Genomic DNA, 18,889 nt, shown 5'->3' with positions numbered 1-18,889 from the left:
AGAAAAGTTGGTTTCTAGAAGAAGGGAGGAATGGCATAAAAGAATAAAAGCCTTTTCAGAAGATTAACCTATTGATGTTCTGAACGATGGAGGAGGGCAGGGTCAGACTAAGGAGACCTCATAGTAGTTTAGGAAGATGATGAGGAAAGGAATGGAATGTTATAATCACCATGAAATTAACATCCATGGAACTTGGAGGATGGGTGGAGGAGACAAGGTGAGAAGGGTGATGTGATTCAAGCTGAAGGCTGGTGTGTGTTGAGGTCAAATGCTCAGCTATGTGTAAACACCTTGACAATTGATCAGATTCTTCCAAGTGTGGTTTGAGTAGTTCACAGAGCCTGTTCCCATCCTTACCTCTTCCCTTCAGTCCTTAGGGCACTGCTTACTGTTGCAAAAGAAATTGCTGCACAACAAACAGCCATGAAGCCTCAGTGGCACACAATAATAAACATGCCTCTACATGACTCCACTCATCTAGGCTGGTTATTTCTGCTTATTTTGGCTGGCTTTATTCATATGAATGGTAATGACTGGGAGTCCACCAGTCTGGCCTGGGCTTAACTGGGCCCCTGGGCATAACTGGGCCCTGTCTTCTATACCACATGTCCATCCCCCTTCTCCTGAAACCAATGGGCTGGCCCAAATATTCCTTTCTTATGGAAATGGTGCCAGAGAGCAAGTGGAAACATGCAAGGACTCTCAAGGCTAAAGCTCAGAACTGGTATGTGTGATTCCAACTCTACTTGATTGGCCAAATCAAGTCACATGGCTGAGCCCAGATTCAAGGGGTTGGAATACAACTCTACCTCTTCAGTGGGAAGAATTGCAAAGCTAACGGACATGCACAGGGGAGGGGTGAAGAGTTAGGGTGATTAATGCAGCTCATTACAGACACTAATGATAGTGCTACTGCCCATTCCTTGCAGGCCTGGGTCACTGCTTCCCATGCTGTTCCATGAACAAGAGAAAATCCCCCTGGATCATTTGGTGGAACCTGCGGAAAACCTGCTACCAAATAGTGAAACACAGCTGGTTTGAGAGCTTTATTATCTTTGTGATTCTGCTGAGCAGTGGGGCACTGGTAAATTGTCACAGTCTTGTGGGGACATTGTGGGCCAGGTGGCTGGGCTACATTCTGACATGGGGCTGTTAATGCGGGGAGACCAGGTGGAAGTGGGATCTCTGCTACTGGTCCCTCTTGAGGCAGGATTTTGCACAACTTCTGGAGTCCTGCTCCAACTAGGAAGTCCCAACCCAATGAAAATTTACTTATAGGGAGTCATGACTCAAATCAGCACTTTAAAGTGGCTCCTGGAGTCTAGCTCTTAATCCCATGCCTGTCTCTCATTCCTGAAGAATTTCTAGACATTTTCACTGTATCTTAAATGTTTCTTACTCTAGACAGCAATGTTCCTACCTCTCTTTTCTGGAAAACCATAATGCTGCTTTCCTAAAGGTAGAACATTAGAGGGAGAAGGCTACAGGGAGATTGGATTAGGATGTAATAAGTTGTCGGCATTTTCCATTTTCCATCGGTCATGGCCCCTTGAGAGAAGAGTCAAATAGATACTGCTTTATGCACGGAGCAGATCCTTCCAGGTCAAGGTGTAGTGTGTCCCAGTGAGGTTTGGAAATAACTCCAAATCCATGCCTCCATAGTCTATAGTCCTAAACTCCTTCCTTCTCTCTCCTCACCTTTTGGTCCTTGCCCTCTCTTAGCTTCCCCTACTTGAGTTATAGCTTTAGCTATAGCTATAACTATAACTAGCTATTAGTAGCTCTTATCATCTACATGTTCCTCTCTCATTCTCTCCCTCCCTCCTCTTGTATCTTATATTCCCTTAAAATGGCCATAATATAGAACTAAACTATTTGTTGCATAAGTAAATGGCACTTAGGTTCCCCTTTTTGATTTAGAGTCACAGAACATTTCATAGTAAGTTGCTAACAATTAGAAGGTACAAGGAAATGTCTTGCTTCTTCACCATTACCTTCCTGGTTAGTGCTTTACACCTGTGTGATCTCTAGGTGAAAGGATTTGAGCACACACTGGGACCCACCAGAGCCTATGATCAGCACACATCTCCATTTATATACTTAATGCACTGTAAATTATTTCTCAAGCAAAAAAAAAAAAGTAAATTTCTCTAAACCATTGCAGAGAACTCTCTTAATTAATTTTTATTGCTAATCCTTGGTCTAGGAGTCCCTGTAGTCTTCTAGTACTTACATTTTCACTGGCTATTTACTCTTATTCAAGTAATAGGATTCTTTAACTTATTCCACAAATGATAATAGGTGTCTACCAAACCATGGGCTAGTCAGTGGGAAAGCATGGTGTTGTCAGATGGTCAGGGACATGTGGTACCATCCTCCTTGGTCTCATATGGCTTCTGATGAGGCAAGTGTAGGTTGAGCAGAGCAAGACTGAACACACAATGTAGAGGGTTCTACGAGGACTCAGGTCCTGTTTCACTTAACTTATTTGTAGACAAATGGAGACAAGAAAGATCTAGTCCCTTGCCACTGTATGTGGTATATGGATCAGCAGTCTAAATGCTTGTTAGAAATGCAGTCTTGGACCTGCCCTAGACCCACAGAACTTAAGTGCTTTGGGACTCTAATTAGAGTTTGGGAAGCTCTGGTCCAGGCAACTGGGTAATAACGGGAGCTTTCTGGACGAGGAAATGGTCTCATTATAATGTGGGAGACTCCAAAGTTCAGTTGCCAATATTAGCCTACTCTTCAGTTGAGCAAACTCAGATCTGCTGAGACAGCTTGTTGCTCAGCCTCCAAGGTGAGAGAGGAAATGAGCTTCCAATACAATTCAGATTTGTCTCTCTTCAAGGCACACAGACAAGTCCCTAACTTCCAGGAGTGTGGAGTCTAGTAGGAAAGACAGATGCGGTTCAAGCAATTATAGACCAGGGCCATATGATACAGTCAAAGAAGCAGTGGATGACATAGGGGCCATGCAGAACAGGCACCTAATTGTCTTGGTGGAAGAAGGAAATTTCCAAAGAAAATATCAACCAAACTGAGGTGGAGTGTTTTCTCCAATCAAGAGCCCACTTGGGAGTTAGAAGTTAGACTGTTTTATTATTTTGCATTTATTTTCCCTAGGGCCATGAGGCTATAGGATTACCTTCGTACCCAACAGCAGGACCAATTTCTTTCTTGCGTTCAGTTTTTGCCCAAATGTCTTGACAGGTTCAGTACCAGGGACCCTTATATTCTTCTTTTTTCATTTTCAGTAACCCTGTAAAGGCCAAAGGACAGCTTCTACCCTAGTTATATAGACCCTAAAGAACCACATACACACTTAAGATGAGGGGAATGTTTGTATGTACAATGAAAAAGGGACTCTCCAGAAGACAGGATGTCTCACTTTCATGATCACATTCAACATGTATTTAATATTCAAAGTAATCTACACTGGAAGCTCTAGCCCAGAGCTTCCTCAACTTTTGCATGTCCTGGTACACAAAAAATGGGCACATACATCGGGAGCACTGTGGTAAGGCTGTTGTAGATCATTGGCCTCAGGGTTGGCAGAATCTAGAGTGTGGACTAAGGTGTTTAGCATTAAGGTGTGATGAGCAATGGAGAGCCACTGAATAGAGCCAATAAGGTAACTAGGAGGATAAAAGAGATGGAATGTGCCACTAGGTGGTTCTGGAAAAGTTGGCAAGATATTGTTGGCAAGAGTTGAAAGGATCAGGAAGACAAGGAAATTGTGTGATCTGTTAGTAGGAAGATATCTTCGTATTTCAGAGGTCAATGATGAGAGCCTAGGGAGCTATTGTGGCAATAGAAGTCTAGAAATAGAATATTCTTTCTTCCAGTTTTACTTACTCAATGAATTGATTCCACTGGGAAATTTCATTCTTAATACCTTTTGAGCAAAACCTTATCACCAAAAGAGATGTTAGTCTATTCAAATAAGGAAGAAAAACTGAAAAGTAAGGAAGCAAGTAATTCTAAGCAAATGTTCAACCTGGCCTATGGCTATGCTTTATCATTTCAGGTATTTGAAGATATTTACCTTGAGGAACGACCCAATATCCGAGATTTACTTAATTGTACTGACCATATTTTCACATACATTTTTATCCTGGAGATGGGTCTAAAATGGGTGGCCTTTGGATTTGGGAAGTATTTCACCAGTGTCTGGTGCTGGCTCGATTTCATCATTGTGATTGTAAGTTTCCCATCTCTGTGTTCCATGCAGGCAGGGGTTGAGGTAGGGGAGGGGAAAATATCATAAGGGAGCTGCTTTTCCTGTGTGCCTTGTTTGGGTACTTCTCCAAAATTTTTTTTCTTCACAGTACTTGTAAGTAGTTGTCATTTATCCATCAGTATCCCTGCTTGTTCTGCACCTCATTCCTCACACTGCACGTCATATTCTCATTACCCTAATGCTTTCCATGATTGCATTCATCCACCACTTATATCTGATGTATACCTAGAATAAATTTGAGCATCCCACTCTTCTCCTTCCAACTTTCTATTTTCTCTTGAGATTTCTGGTCAGCAGCCAACAGACTAGGCTGGTCTCCATCTTGATTGTCAAGCAACATAAGAGGAATATTCACATACATTCTTTCATTTAATCCACACAACAGTGTTCTGAGTTAAGCAGAGTTACACGTCACATACCACATAACAAATAAGGAAACTTGAAGCTCAGATGGTCAGCAACTTGTTTCAAATAAAGCTGGGATTCACACCTTGGCCTGTGTGATGCTAAGGCTAATAAGAGTACATCACGTTTATCGAGTGCTCTCTCTGTGCCAGGAATTTTGCCATAGGCTTCATAAGCATTCTTTCTTTTAGTTATCACAACCACTCCATATGATAGGTACTATTATTTTTTCTCATATATACAGGGAGAAACTAAGTCACAGAGAGGTTAAGAAACATATAAAGATTGGCTAGCTAGAAGTGGTGGACATGAAACTCAAACTCAGTAAGCCTCACTGTGAAGCCCTGGATTTTAACATCTATATCCTTTGTATCAAGTGCTAATTAGTTAGACTTTGTCCCTGCTATTTAAAAAGTAGACATGACAAATGCATAAGCATAAGCCATGTGGTCAACATACTGACTGGAGAACCATAATGTTGATGTTGTTGGTGGACACAAGGAGGCACGTGGTTCAGGCATTTTAGAAAGGTATCAGTGCCATGGGAGCTCCAACAGGAATAATAAAAAAGAATAAAAATATCCACATGTCTGTCAACTCTATCATTTTCCAGGGTGGAAATCACTTTGCACCTGTTATCTTATAGTATAGTGAAGAACCCATAACACAGTGGACAGATTATAGGTATCTCCATTCTAGGGACCTGTGGTCCACTGACCTAAACTCAGGAAACTGATTCTAAAGTTAACTTGTCTGCTATCTTTCTGTGTATCCTTAGGTAAAGTACTTCCTTCTTTTGACAAGTCCACCTTAATAAAAAATTAGAGTGTTGGCTACAAATTGCCCAAATTAGAACAGAGACAAATGGAAGACATAAATCTAACAATAGCCATTTAAAATATCAAAACAGTAGTTCAACACCATACTGTCAAAAAAGGGCACCAGGCCCAGATCATTTTACAGGCAAGTTTTACAAAACCTTCAAGGAGTAGTGCTATATACTGAATGTTTGCATCCCCTAAAATTCATATGTTGAAGCCTAACCCCCAGTGTGTTCATATTTTGAGGTGGTACCTTTGGGAGGTGATTAGGTTATGAAGGCAGAGCCCTCACGAATGGGACTAGCACTGTTATAAAAGAGACCCCACAGAGCTTCCTCACCCCTTCTGTCATGTGAAGACATAAGGAGAAGAAAACTGGCTATGAGCCAGGATGTGATCTCTCATCAGACATTGATTCTGCTAGCACCTTGATCTTGGACTACACAGCCTCTAGACTGTGAGAAATGAATTTCTGTTGTTTATAAGCAACCCAGGCTATTATATTCTGTTATAGCAGCCTGCAATAATCAGTTAACCCCAACCTTATTCGAATTGTTACAAAAAAATTTAAAAAGGAAGCTTGCAAGCTTTATTTGATGAGGCAAGTATAATTTTGATAACAAAATGAATGGAATAAAAATGAGTAGAATAAGAAAAGAAATAATCTTATAATCATTTATCTTTATAAATCCCAGAGAAAGCACTTGATAAGTATGGTTCACGATTACTGTTAGCATTAGTATCATATAGACCAAGGTGTAAATCCCAATTCCACCTGAAACAAGTTGCTAATACTCTGAGCTTCAGCTTTCCTTTTCTATTACATGGTACATGATCTATAATAATACTTAAATCAGAACATTATTGTGCAGATTAAATAAGAGAATATATGTAAATAATACTTTAAAACATTTAAAAAAATTTTAGAGAGAGTGTGAGTGGGGACAGGAGGTGGGGCAGAAGGAGAGGGAGAGAGAGAGAAAATCCTAAGCATACTCTACACTTAGTGCAGAACCCATCATGGGTCTTGATCTCACAACCCTGAGATCATGACCTGAGCCAAAGTCAAGAGTCAGATGATCAACCAACTGAGCCACGAAGCACCCCATGAATAGTCCTTTTATGTTGCTTGTTAATCAACATTATATAAAATGATCTTTATTGTTTTGAAGTAGAAAAATATAAACGCAGCCATAAAAAATATACCTAAATTCAACTATATCGAAATGTAAAACTTTTGGTGTTTTATTTCATAGAATTGTAATTACAAAAACAGGCTAGAGCCTGGAGACAGTATTTGCCATATGCATAACAGAAAATTATTTTCTATAGTATATAAAAACTCTCTACAGATCAATAAGAAAAAGACAACTCAGTATAAGAATGGGAGAAGGATGTAAACAGGTAATTCACATAAGGAATGCTAAGTTACTAAGAAATATATGAAAAAATACACACTAGCCTTATTACCAGTTAGCATAGAAGTCCATATTAAAATGAGAGACTTTGTGTTATTCATCAGAATGCCAAAAATTTTTAAGTTGAGTAATCTCCAATATTGAGAAAGATGTAAGAAAATGGAATTTCTAATCACTGCTAACAACTTAATAGGTGCAGTTATTTTAGGGAAGATCTTGCATTATTAAGTAAAATTAAAAGTGAACCCAATTTGTTATCCAGAAATACCACTTCTAATTATACATTTTTGGAAAACTTTTGTGTATGTATGCAGGAAAAATGCATACATCTGTCCAGTTTGTTGGACAGCAAAGAAATGGAAATAACCCAGATATTCACCAAGGGGGAATGGATCCATAAAATATGAATATTTTTATGCTGTAATATTTTATAACAGTTAAAAGGAACTAGCCACAAGAATGTGTATATCAGAATGGTGAATGTCAAAAGAGTAGAAAGTAATAAATGCAAGTTAGAAAAAAAAAGATAAAACCAGCAGAAAACTTCCCACCTTTAGAATACTGTATGTAGCGTGGGTAAGAATGTGGCTATTTTTATGTCTGCAAGCCTCATCAATGCTTCCCAGTTTGGTGGAACACAGATTGGGGATAAGGTTCCAGGTGAAAAGGTGTACAGTGTCCTTCTAGGGATGCTTCTTCCCCACCCAGCATAACAGTTATTTGGTAAAGCCAGAGGAACTGCTAAATTGCGCCATCCTTTTCCCTCTGGCTAGGAACAAGGTAGGAGTATTTGTGGAAAACCTGCAGATCTAACTCTCCCAACAGACAATGTGATTATAAACAAGAGAACAAACAGAAAGCCTATTTTAGGAGACCTTTATAATTAAAAGCATTTTGAATTGATGGTGATTTTTTTTAATTTAAAAATTTTGTTATCCTGCCATATTGACTCACTTAATTTCTCTCAATTTGGTAGTATTTTACTACTACAATGAATTGGTAGGGGAATGATGCTAGACAATAGTGGACTCTGATACCAGCATAGTCAGTCATATAATTCACTTCCTATCCTGCTGAGCTGCCCCTCTTCCAAGTTGAATCTCTGAAGGCTCTGCATGATCAGTACGAATGACTGGAATCTGCAAATAGTGGTCTTCAACTCAAACTCACTGTATTTGTTGAGTTTCAATTCAGCGTATTCCCCAAAAAGGAGTCATATGAGGGAAGGGAAATATTAGCAAACAATTTATTATTTCGTTGTAACTTATTATATCATTTAAAACTCACAGAAAAGTTGCAAGAAATAGTGTAAAGAACCCCCTATACTCTTTCCACAGATTCACCAATTAATAACATTTCACCCCATCTGCTTTGTTATTTTCTCTCTGTTTTTCATTGGAGAGAACTGCTTAGGTTGCAGGCACTACATCCCTTTATCCCTAAACATTCTAGTGTGTATTTTCTAAGAAAAAAGATATTGTCTCACACAGTCACAGCACAATGATCAAAGTTAGGAAATTTAACATGACTCAATAGTAAAAATATCCATTTTCAAATTTTGTCAATTGTTTCAACAAGGTCCTTTATGATTAATTCTTTCTATCCATCCACCCTGGTCTTCCCTCACCTCCCCTTAATCCAGGATTCAGTTCAGAACCCCAAGTGACATATCATTGTCATATCCCTTTGGTTTCCTTTAACTTACAACAATTTCTCAGCTTTTCTTTGTCTTTCATTAAACAGATAATGTAAATGCGTTGTCCTCACCTTTATGGGCTGTAGCTTTGGCAATCTCGGAGAAAAATAGCTTCTTCATTGGCCCTCCCACTTCCAGCAGGGGCTGGTTGCTTTCTGTTTCTGAATAATCCACTGAAGTCACCCTGTGTCTGCCTCTCAGAATGAGGGCTACCAGCCCCCAACTGGCTTCTCTGGAAACCGAGTCAGGTATACTATCTGTGGCTTCTCTTCCCACCAGGTCTCTGTGACCAGTCTCATTGACTTAAAGAGCTTGAAGTCCTTTCGGACCCTACGAGCACTGAGGCCCTTGCGAGCATTGTCCCAGTTCCAAGGAATGAAGGTACATTCTTCAGGCAGATGGGAGGAAGGTCAGCTGTCAGGGAGAGGTGGAAAAGCCAATTGCTCTTCTTTGGCTGGGCTTCCTTTAAATTGCCAGGCTCTTCCTGGGCTCCTTCTCATCTAGTCCACTGCTTAGAATCTGAGAGATGGAGAAAAATTTAAGGTATAGCATCCATTCTGTGGTAGCCAAGATGAGCTCTGGCTTCCCTTCCATACTAGGGCAGGTGTCCCATAAGTCTGTAACACTGTCATCAGAGGACACTTCTCAAGTGATCCTTAGTGACAATAGAAAGGATCCATTATGTATGTGAAGCTGAGAGCAGGGCTTGTCATAGGATGCATGGTTGGGGGGTTGGAGGTAGAAAGTAAAGACAGAGCTCTAAGAGGTCCAGTCTCACACATCAAGCCTATCCTGAGATCCAGAGCTTGGTGAATCCCATGCATCTGTTATATTTTTCTTCTGTTTTATTTTTTTAAGGTGGTAGTCAATGCTCTCATAGGTGCCATACCTGCCATTCTGAATGTTTTGCTTGTCTGCCTCATTTTCTGGCTGATATTTTGTATCCTGGGAGTAAACTTCTTTTCTGGAAAATTTGGAAGATGCATTAATAGAACAGATATAAACTCAGTTATAAATTACAGTACTATTGCGAATCAAAGTCAATGTGAAGGTGGAAATTTATCTTGGGTCAACCTTCCAGTCAACTTTGACAATGTGGGAATGGCTTACCTTGCCCTGCTGCAAGTGGTAAGTGCTGTTGGTATGTTTTTCACTCTGAGGAGAGAAACCTTTAAAGAAGCATAAATCATTTCTCAGTTTAATAAAAATACAGTGACTCCACTGAGATAGTAGAATCAAATCCCAATTCCTCATGTGGAAGCCAATGCCCTCTGGAATTGTTCCCCATTAAGCATCTCCAAGTTTACTGTCTACTGATCCTCAACCCCCAAGCAATGCCCCTGTACATATCACTCTGTCCTGTATGGTGCCTTACTCTCCAGAGCTCCATCCAAAGAGGACTAGAGCCTCAGATGCTAAGCCACACCATTAGCAGCAGTTCTCTGTTGGAAGTCAGTTCCCTGGTCAAGACAAAGTTGCCAGGTCTTAGGCATATGGTGCAAACATATGGCATCAGGAAAGTCTCAAAAGGCTCTTTCCAGCAGTTGTTACACAACTTCTCTAGAAATTTTAATGTAGAAATATCCTTTAAAAATTTATCTTGTACAAACAAAGAAGAAAAAAACCCAAGACACCTGTTTTTGAATTCCCTTCTAGTGTTCTTTTATCTAGATATTCTGTTCTGGACATTCAGTTCTATCTTATATATATCTGCCCAGTGAGCCTTGCTTGCTGTTGTATTGCACTTGTCTGTTGATAGCAAGTCTATAATTGTGTTCATGTTTCTCTACTTTTGTTACAGGCAACATTTAAGGGCTGGATGGATATTATGTATGCAGCTGTCGATTCCAGAGGGGTAAGCTTTTGTTGAGCCATGTTCTAGAATGCTATGGTCAAATCAGGGATATCATGACTGCACAGATAGTCTAGAACATCCCACATCATAGTTTCACCAGCCAGCATTCTTTGCCTTTTTTTCCTTGGGACAATGACTATAAAATAGGGATAAAAGATGTTCTTATTCACCCTTTCATTAGTATTACATCCTATTTTGCTCCAAAATCCAGTCCTGTTTCTCCATAGTGACCAGGGAGAAACCTCTTCTGCAGGAGATGGAGCCAGAAGCAATAGAATTGTGGAATGCCTTTTATTTTCCTCTCTCACTTCTTTTCCAAATGGGTATCCAGGCAAAAACCAAATTTCAAAGGGTACAGCCCTGAACTCTGGGAAAACCTTATACCTGGACTAGGGTCTCTATAAGAGAGACCTCTCTAGGCTCAGAGACTAAATGGGTTTCTAGTGATTGCCAACTGTAAAATTCTAGTTAAGTAAAATGTTATCATGGATTCTGAGAGTTGGAGGAGTACTCAGCCATCTAGTCTATTTCTATTTCCCAGTCAGGAAAGTTGAGAACTGGAAAGGAAGAGTGTTGCCCAAAACCATGGAGTAAGCAAATGGCTGAACCAAGAATAGAATCAGCATTGTTTATTATTATTATTATTATTGTCAGCACACACATGTTGTTGTTCTGTCTGAGAGTCTGCAGAGTTGATGCCTGCAGAGTCACAGAGTCACTTTGGTATGTGAGCTAGTAGTGGCAGCAGAAGTGGTATAAGAAGTGGGGTTTTAAAAAATATATATATTTAAAATATTTTATTTATTCATGAGTGACAGAGAGAGAGAGAGAGAGAGAGAGAGAGACAGAGACACAGGCAGAGGGAGAAGCAGGCTCTGTGCGGGGAACCCGATGTAGGACACGATCCCGGGACCCCAAGACCACAACCAGAGCCGAAGGCAGACGCTCAACTGCTGAGCCACCCAGGTGTCCCCCCCCCTTTTTTAAATGTAGGTTCCATGCTCAGCGTGGAGCCCAGCATGGGGCTTGGACTCAGATTGAGACCTGAGCTGAGGTCAAGAGTTGGATGTTTAACTGACCAAGCCACCCATGCACGCCAAGAAGTGTTATAGTAGTAGTAGTAGAGCCAATTTATAACAAAGACAGTATTTTAAAATATTAATGTGCTTTTTTTTGTCTTCTGAATATATGACCTTCACCCTAGTTTACCTAAGGCATCCATGTGCCTTGAGGTGGAGATAGGAGATGGGGAGGAAATTTTATGCAGATGTATGCATGAAGAGATATGTGGCTTATATGTTCCCTGAGTGAATGACGGTCGGTGGAGGTATGTGGAGGGATGCCCATCTTGATGCTGGTCCTGGGACATTATAGTTGGTGTGTATGTACTGGCTTCTAGCATAATGATGCCCTTGTCTGTGTAGTCACAGAGAATCTTGCTGGTCTCAAATATTGGTAAAACCATGGGCCTTTCTCCCCACTTAGTTCATCCTGGCCTCAAACACTGATTCTGTGATGTCCTCTACATGGTCCCCTGATCCAGCAGTCTACTCCTAACTCTTGCCAAAAGCCCATCATGGCAGGCCTAGGCTATCAACTCCATGTCCAAGCCTCATGAAAACTGAAAAATTTGAGACTCTCTGTCCAATTATGCAACTCCATCTAGCCTCTTAAGTAATCCTGCCTGTGGAGTAATTTGAGCTAGAATACCCTCTTTTGTACTCCCATGTTCCCTTCAGTTTACTGAATCCCAAGTCCCTTCTATAAACCCAAAGTGAGAGAATCAGGACACATATCTCATGGCTCTGATATTCTCTCTTTATTTTTCTGGCAATTCCCTAGGTACAAGAAGGGTGAGCTTTTGTCATTTCCTCTTCCTATCTGAACCTCCTTTTGTAGGACTGTTAGCCTACATAGTCTTATTTGAAATGTCAGATGCTGATAGTGATTTTTTCTTTCCATTGTATCGTTTCTGTACTAATGCCTGCCCTTAGCATATAAAACCAACTGGGACTAAGGTCATGTACTCTTCAAGGCAAAGACAAAAATATTTTCAAATATTACCTTTATTACATTAGTCTATACGGTAGGTTTTGAAAAACAAATATAAAAACATTCAACAGGTGACAGAGCTAGCAACACTCATAGCTATCTTTGAATGTGATCTGGAGAAAGAAAAGAAAAATTCTCCTGCCAGCTATGCCCAAACTGCATAAAGCCAATAACAATGTGAAGAACTTGGATAAAAGGGATTTTGGATGCTTTTGGCCATACTTTGAGTTGGGGGAACTTGGTTAAAGTCCATTTTTGTGTCTGTTCTATAGCTTGATTATTCATTCATTTACTCATGCATCCATCCTTCCTTCCATCCATCCATCCATCCATCCACCCATCCATCCATCTGTCCATCCATCCATCTGCCCGTCCATCCATCCAAACATTCATTCAATATATATTGAGAATCTACATGTCACAAAGTATGCTAGGCTCTAGGAATTCAAGAGTGACGGACACAAGCACAGACTAAATACAACAGTGGGCTCTGCATGAAGGATGTTGTCATTCATCAAGAGCTGGTAGTCAGTCACTTGTGCCTGAAGAGACTGTGACCCATCTCCAGAGGCCTCATCTCCAGTCTGGCTCCCTCAAGTTATGTCCATACAGACATCCTAGAAACCGTCTCAAAGGACATCTGTGATTATGCCATTCTCCTCTCTTACAACTCTTTCATGATTCTCCATTGCTTAGAAGAAAAGGCCTACCCCTCTTGTCACATGTCCTCCCCATTGCATGGTAACAGTCAAGCTCCTCTAGGGGAAACTGAAAGAGGGTCTTCCCTGCAGGGGCCAGGGCTGTTTTCACAAGCCTGAGTAGTTAACACTACTGCTGAGAAATACTTTGGTCTTCTAGATAAATTATTAAGAAGGCTTATAATTTTCTCCAGTAATTGTTTTCTTTTCTTGTTTTAAAATCCCTAACAGAAAGAACAACAGCCAGGGTTTGAGGAAAGCCCATACAACTACCTTTTCTTTGTGGCTTTTATCATCTTTGGTTCATTCTTTACTCTGAATCTCTTTATTGGTGTTATAATTGACAACTTCAACCAACAGCAGAAAAAGATAAGTATGGGGGTTGTCCTGGTTTGGTATTTTCAACTTTCTTTTCCAAAGGGCTCTAATGGAACACAGTTCTGATCTGAATTGCTGTGCAAGGGTGCAACCTTTATCATCTGCATGGGAACAAGGCCACCTGGGGAAGATCCTCGAAGATTTGGCTGAAAAGAGACTGAGGACATCTGGGTTTTATTAAGTCATCGTTTTTACTTTCCATTCTACCCTCAAACAGAAGGCATTGTTAAACCCTAACAGAAAAACAAGTACCAGGATTAGTATTTATGACACTATAGTCAAATTTTAGTAACCTTTCAAGGGTACCTTGTTATTCAGGATAAAAAGAAAAACTCTCCTTTCCCAGAAAGTTTGTGTCCTGGCTTATAGCACACCAGTCTCAGCAGATTTATTGAACTTGGAAAGATGTTTGAGGAGAAGGCAGGCTTTCGGGGGGAGATATTTTTCTTCATGCATTGTAATAAACAGATGTTTATTTTTTTCTGATTCTATAATTCATAAGGTATCCGTAGTAAATGTGGAAAACGAAGAAAGATTTTAAAAAATTTTAATCACCCATAAGGTGACCACCAAATTATAACAATTTTAGATTAAAACTCATCATTTTGACATAATCTCTTCTAGTTACTTTCTCACTAAATATGTATGTATTCCTTGTACATGGTTGAGATTACCTGATAATGATTTTGTAGCTTCCCCTCCTCCCCATTAGTTATGAGCCCATGTGATGAAATCATCTTTGTTATAAGAATTTTCAGGACTAAATTGCTTCCTATATGATGGATAAATAATAATTTGTCTTAATCATTCCCTTCTTTTTTGAACATTTAGATCATTTTTAAATTTCTTGCTCTTCTAAAACAATCATGAACATTCTTAAAATTCTCTCTATATCTGTGATTATTTCCTCAGGATACATTTCTAGAATTTAAAGCATTACAGTAACCTTTCAGAAATGCTGTACTAGGTACTCTCCTTTTGCAAGATATAACTATGCCTATACACTATGTTCTCACCATTCTTATTTTTATAATTTTTATTATTTTTTCTAGCTTGAGGTAAAGTGTCATCTCATTGTTTTATATTAATTTATTTGATCATTTGTGAGATTATACTTTTTCACAGATAAATGGCTGTATTTCTCCCTTTGTCTCTTTTTTAAAATTGAAATTGTCATCTTTTTCTCATGTTTTTATATATTAAGTCTAATTTGTGACTTGCTTCTTATATGTCTATAATGACATTTTTTATTTATAGACCTTTAGTGGTTTTATTGCGTCAGATTCCTAATCTTGTCCTTTTTGACGTCTTCCCTTTCATGTAGGAACTGAATCCCAAAATTCTAAAATGGGGTAACTAAATATTCACCTTTGGTTTTCCTAATTGTCTTTATGGCTTTTTAAAATCTTTTTTGAACTCTTGCAGTCTATCCAAAATGTATCCTGGTGCCGATCAGCCTTCTTAACTGTCTGCTGGGAGACTCACTCATTGTCCTTCTGTAACTACATTGCTGCTATTATTTGGAAGTGCACTTTGTAGAGCCACCTCTGTAATATGCAGCTTGATTGCAATCAATCTCTGCAATTTGGATGTCAGGCCTTTGATTTTAGATGGAAGCTTATATTTGAAATCACTGTTTTGATCAGGCCATGGCATTTTGTTTTGTTTTGCTTTACTTTTTATTGCAGAAAATTTCCACCATGCATAAGAGTATATTAAAATGAACCTAAAAGACCAGTCACCCATCACGTTTATTGACTTAAGAACATCTTTATGGCATCTACACCCTTATCCAATCATGCCACCAGATTTTTTAATAGGGCAAATAATCTAACATTGTTTTACTCACAGGTATTTCAAAATATATCTCTTTTTAAAGATAATCATAATTCCATGATCACATCTAAAAAGTTTAACATGAATTCTCTAAATATGTCAAATCCCAGTCGATGTTCAAATTTCCTTGAGTCTTTCATTTTCTTAAAATATTTATTCATTCTTTGATCAACTGATATTCTTTTTAAGTCAGGGTTAAAATCAGGTCCTCCCATTTGACAGATTCCTTGATCTCTGAAGTGACAAGATATTCCAGGGCTAAGTGATACCATTCTTATGCCAGATCAAGAATCAGCCATTTCTCTAAGGAGTTTTGTTTTTCTGGGGATGGGGTGGGGAGGTGGTATTTCAGGATCACAACCCAGAATGCTCATTGTCATTGCTTCAAGGCTTTTTCAGCGGACAGAGCTATGTCATATTTAGGACTTCAAGGAAATGTATGTGGAAATATGAATACTGGTCATTCAAGTTCAGAACTACAAGGTTTTCACTTAACTTCTTCTCTAATAATAATCTGTATCTCTTCTCTTCCACATTGAGAAAACTGATTCTCGCGGGCATAGGAAATAATAGTATAAAAATTTTCTGTAATTAATCGTTTTTGTTTTATCCCCCAACACACACATAGGACAGTCTCAGAATAATAGTATTAATACAAACTATCATGATGAGTATAATTACTGAAGACACTTTTATCTGCCAGGCATCCTGAAACAATCTTAACTTCTAAGGCTGCTTTTTTTTTTTTTTCCACAAATTTTTTTACTGTGGTACAATATACATAACATAAAATTTACCACCTTGGCCATTTTTTTGTGTACAGTTCCGTGATATTAAATACATTTATAATGGTGTGCAACCATTACCAACATCCATCCTCATAACTCTTTTCATCTTGTAAAACTGAAACTCTACACCTATTAGGCAATAATTTCCCATTCTCCTTTCCCTAGCCCTCAGCAGCCACCATTCTATTTCTTTTGCTATGAATTTGACTGTTCTAAGTACCTCATATAAGTGGAATTGTACAGTATTTGTCTTTTGTGATTGAGTTATTTCATTTAGCATAATGTCCTCAAGGCTCATCCATGTTGTAGCATATTTCAGAATTTCCTTCCTTTTTAAGGCTGAATAATATTCCATTATATGTAATATACCACACTTTGCTCATACATTTATCTGTTGATGGACATTTGGGTTGATTCCACATTTTAGCTATTTTGAAAAGTTGCTATGAACATAAGTATGCAAATATCTCTTTGAAACCCTGATATCCAGAGGTGGAATTGCTGGATCATATGGTAATAATATATTTTAATTTTTTTGAGGAATCACTGTACTCTTTTCCACAGAAGCTGCTATTTTACATTCTACCAACAGTGTAATTCTAATTTCTCTTCATGTTGACCAATGCTTGCATTCTCTTTTTTTGATAGTAGCCATCCTAATGAGTATGGTGGTATATCACTGTGGTTTTTATTGGTATTTCCCTAATGACTATTGATGTTGAGCGTTTTTTCATGTGCTTGTTGGCTATTTGCATATCTTCTTTAGAGAGATGTCTACTGAAGTCCTTTGCCAATCAGATTGTTTACTACTTATTTATTTAATTTGAGTATAACTGACACATATTACGTTACTTTCAGATATACACATAGTGATTTGGCAAGTTTATATGTTATGCTATGCTCAGCACAAGTGTAGCTGCCATCTGTCACTATACAACACTATTATAATATCACTGACTATATTCCTTATACTGTGCCTTTTGTTCCCTTGACTTGTTCATTCCATAACTGGAAGACTGTACCTCCCACTCCCCCGCAACCATTTAACATCCCCCACCTCCCTCCTCTCTGGCAATCATCTGTTGTTCTCTGTATTTAAAGATCTGGTTCTGCTTTTTGTTTGTTTATTCATTTGTTTTTTAGATTCCACATATGAGTTAAATCATATGGTATTTGTTTTTCTTATTTCACTTAGCATAATACCATCTAGGTCCATCCATGTCACAAACCCATTCTTTTTTATGGTTGCATAATCTTCCTCTGTGTGTGTACCATATCTTCTTTATTCATTCATCCATCAATGGACCCTTAGGTTTCTTTCATGTCTTGGCTATGATAAATAATGCTAACAATAAACATAGGGGTGCATATATTTTTTCAAATAAGTGTTTTCATTTTCTTTGGATATGTACCCAGTAGTAGAATTATTGGATCATATGATTTCTATTTTTCATTTTTTGAGGAACATCCATACTGTTTTCCACAGTGACTGAATCATTTTGCATTCTCATCAACAGTACATGAGGGTTTCTTTTGTTCTCTCTTGTGTTTTTGATTTTAGCCATTCTGAAAGGTGTGAGGTGATATCTCATTTTAGTTTTGATTTGCATTTTCCTGATGTTTAATGATGTTGAGCACTTTTTCATGTGTCTATTGCTCATCTGTATGTCTACTTTGGAAAAATGTTTATTCAGGTCCTCTTCTAATTTTTTAACTGGATTGTTGAGTTGTATAAGTTCTTTATATATTTTGGATATTTATCCCTTATTGGATATATCATTTGCATATATCTTCTCCCACTTAGTAGGTTGCCTTTTTTGTTTTGTTGATCATTTCCTTCACTGTGCATAAGCCTTTTATTTTGATGTAGTCTTGATAACTTTTTTTTTTTGTGCTTTTATTTCCCTTGCCTCAGGAGACATATCTGGAAAAATGTTGACAAAATTCAACACTCATTAATGATAAAACTATTAACAAAGTGGGTTTAGAGGAACATACCTCAACATAATAAGGCCATGTTTGAAAAAGTCAAAGCTAACATTATATTCAGTGGGAAAAAATTGAGAGCTTTTCCTCTAAGATGAAGAATCAAGGATATCCACTCTGCACTTTTATTCAACACAGAACTGGAGGTCCTAGCCACAGCAATCAGACAAGAAAAGAAATGAATCACCCATATTGTTGAAGAAGTTACACTGTCACTAATTGCAGATGACACGATACTACACATATAAAATCCTAAAGACTCCTCCAAAAAACTACTAGAAGTAATAAATGAGCAAAGGTACAGGAAACAAAATTAATACCCAGAAATTGGTAGCATTCCTATACACTAATAATGAAATAGCAGAGAGAGAAACTAAAAAATTAACTCCATTTACAATTGCACTTAAAAGAAGAAAATACCTAGGGATAAATTTAACCAAAGCGGCAAAAGACCTATACTCTGAAAACCATAAAACATTGATGAAGCAAGAATCTACAATGGGTCTCTTCAATAAATGGTGCTAGGAAAACTGGAAAACTACATGTAAAAGAATGAAACTGAACTACTTTCTAACAACACATGTGAAAATAAACTCAAAATGGATTAAAGACCCTCACATTTATGTGAGACCCATTTTAATATTTTCATGAAGTCCAGTTTGTCTGTTTTTTTGTGTTGTTGTTATCTGTGCCTTTGGTGTCATATGCAAGAA

The 18,889-nt window shown here is 38.4% G+C and overlaps 1 protein-coding gene across 1 annotated transcript in view; it reads left to right on the top strand.

The window, feature by feature from the left end:
* Window positions 1-18,889, top strand: part of SCN11A (sodium voltage-gated channel alpha subunit 11) — an 80,445-nt gene that overhangs the window by 48,631 nt on the left and 12,925 nt on the right. Inside the window, exons 18-23 of the mRNA XM_041734234.1 lie at window positions 930-1,084; window positions 4,031-4,204; window positions 8,863-8,964; window positions 9,442-9,711; window positions 10,385-10,438; window positions 13,420-13,561. Of these exons, the coding sequence (XP_041590168.1) occupies window positions 930-1,084; window positions 4,031-4,204; window positions 8,863-8,964; window positions 9,442-9,711; window positions 10,385-10,438; window positions 13,420-13,561 (897 nt within the window). The remainder of the gene's footprint in view (window positions 1-929; window positions 1,085-4,030; window positions 4,205-8,862; window positions 8,965-9,441; window positions 9,712-10,384; window positions 10,439-13,419; window positions 13,562-18,889) is intronic.

This window comes from Vulpes lagopus, chromosome 19 (assembly GCF_018345385.1).
Source record: "Vulpes lagopus strain Blue_001 chromosome 19, ASM1834538v1, whole genome shotgun sequence".
Lineage (NCBI taxonomy): Eukaryota > Metazoa > Chordata > Mammalia > Carnivora > Canidae > Vulpes > Vulpes lagopus.
The sequence above is the reverse complement of the archived record's forward strand: the minus strand, read 5'-3'. Positions and strand labels throughout refer to the sequence as shown.